At 51.2% G+C, this 408-nt stretch overlaps 1 protein-coding gene across 1 annotated transcript; it reads left to right on the top strand.

Moving 5' to 3' along the window:
* Window positions 1-20: 20 nt before the first annotated feature.
* Window positions 21-407, top strand: TM35_000352170 (ESAG-like protein; the record flags this gene model as incomplete). Its single annotated transcript, XM_029029270.1, has 1 exon — window positions 21-407. A coding segment is annotated over one exon (387 nt), but the record flags the coding sequence as incomplete, so codon positions are not given.
* Window position 408: the final 1 nt, after the last annotated feature.

Below are 408 nucleotides of genomic sequence, written 5' to 3'. Positions count from 1 at the left end.
CCAGTAGGGTTCAGCAGGCAGTGGATTATTTCATGGCGAAAACGGCACCCACCGCCGCTAAATTTGATGCCACTGCTGTACAGAACGGAAAGGCAACAGCACCACTACTCTTTGCAGCGCATCCGCTGTGTTCCACACCTCAGTTGGAACTTGTTGTCACAGAGGGACCGAGGGATTCTATAGAAAAATGTCAGTGGTTTTACAAGAGCATGTTTGATGTTGCAGAGTCTATTCCTGGTCAACGCATAGTACAGACAAGAGGAACGTATGTTTACCTCAATGCAGGGGGTTATGTGGGGCGTGTGTGGGCTCTGCGAACTGCTTTTGCTGCGTTTGTGAGCTTGGCAGCAAGGCGCAGTGACTGGACATGCGACCAAAGCATCTGGGTGCCCCTGCAAGTCTGGAGTA

The sequence above is a fragment of the Trypanosoma theileri genome (assembly GCF_002087225.1).
Source record: "Trypanosoma theileri isolate Edinburgh chromosome Unknown TM35_Tth_35_V1, whole genome shotgun sequence".
Taxonomy (NCBI): Eukaryota; Euglenozoa; class Kinetoplastea; order Trypanosomatida; family Trypanosomatidae; genus Trypanosoma; species Trypanosoma theileri.
This window is presented reverse-complemented; position numbering and strand designations above follow the sequence as displayed.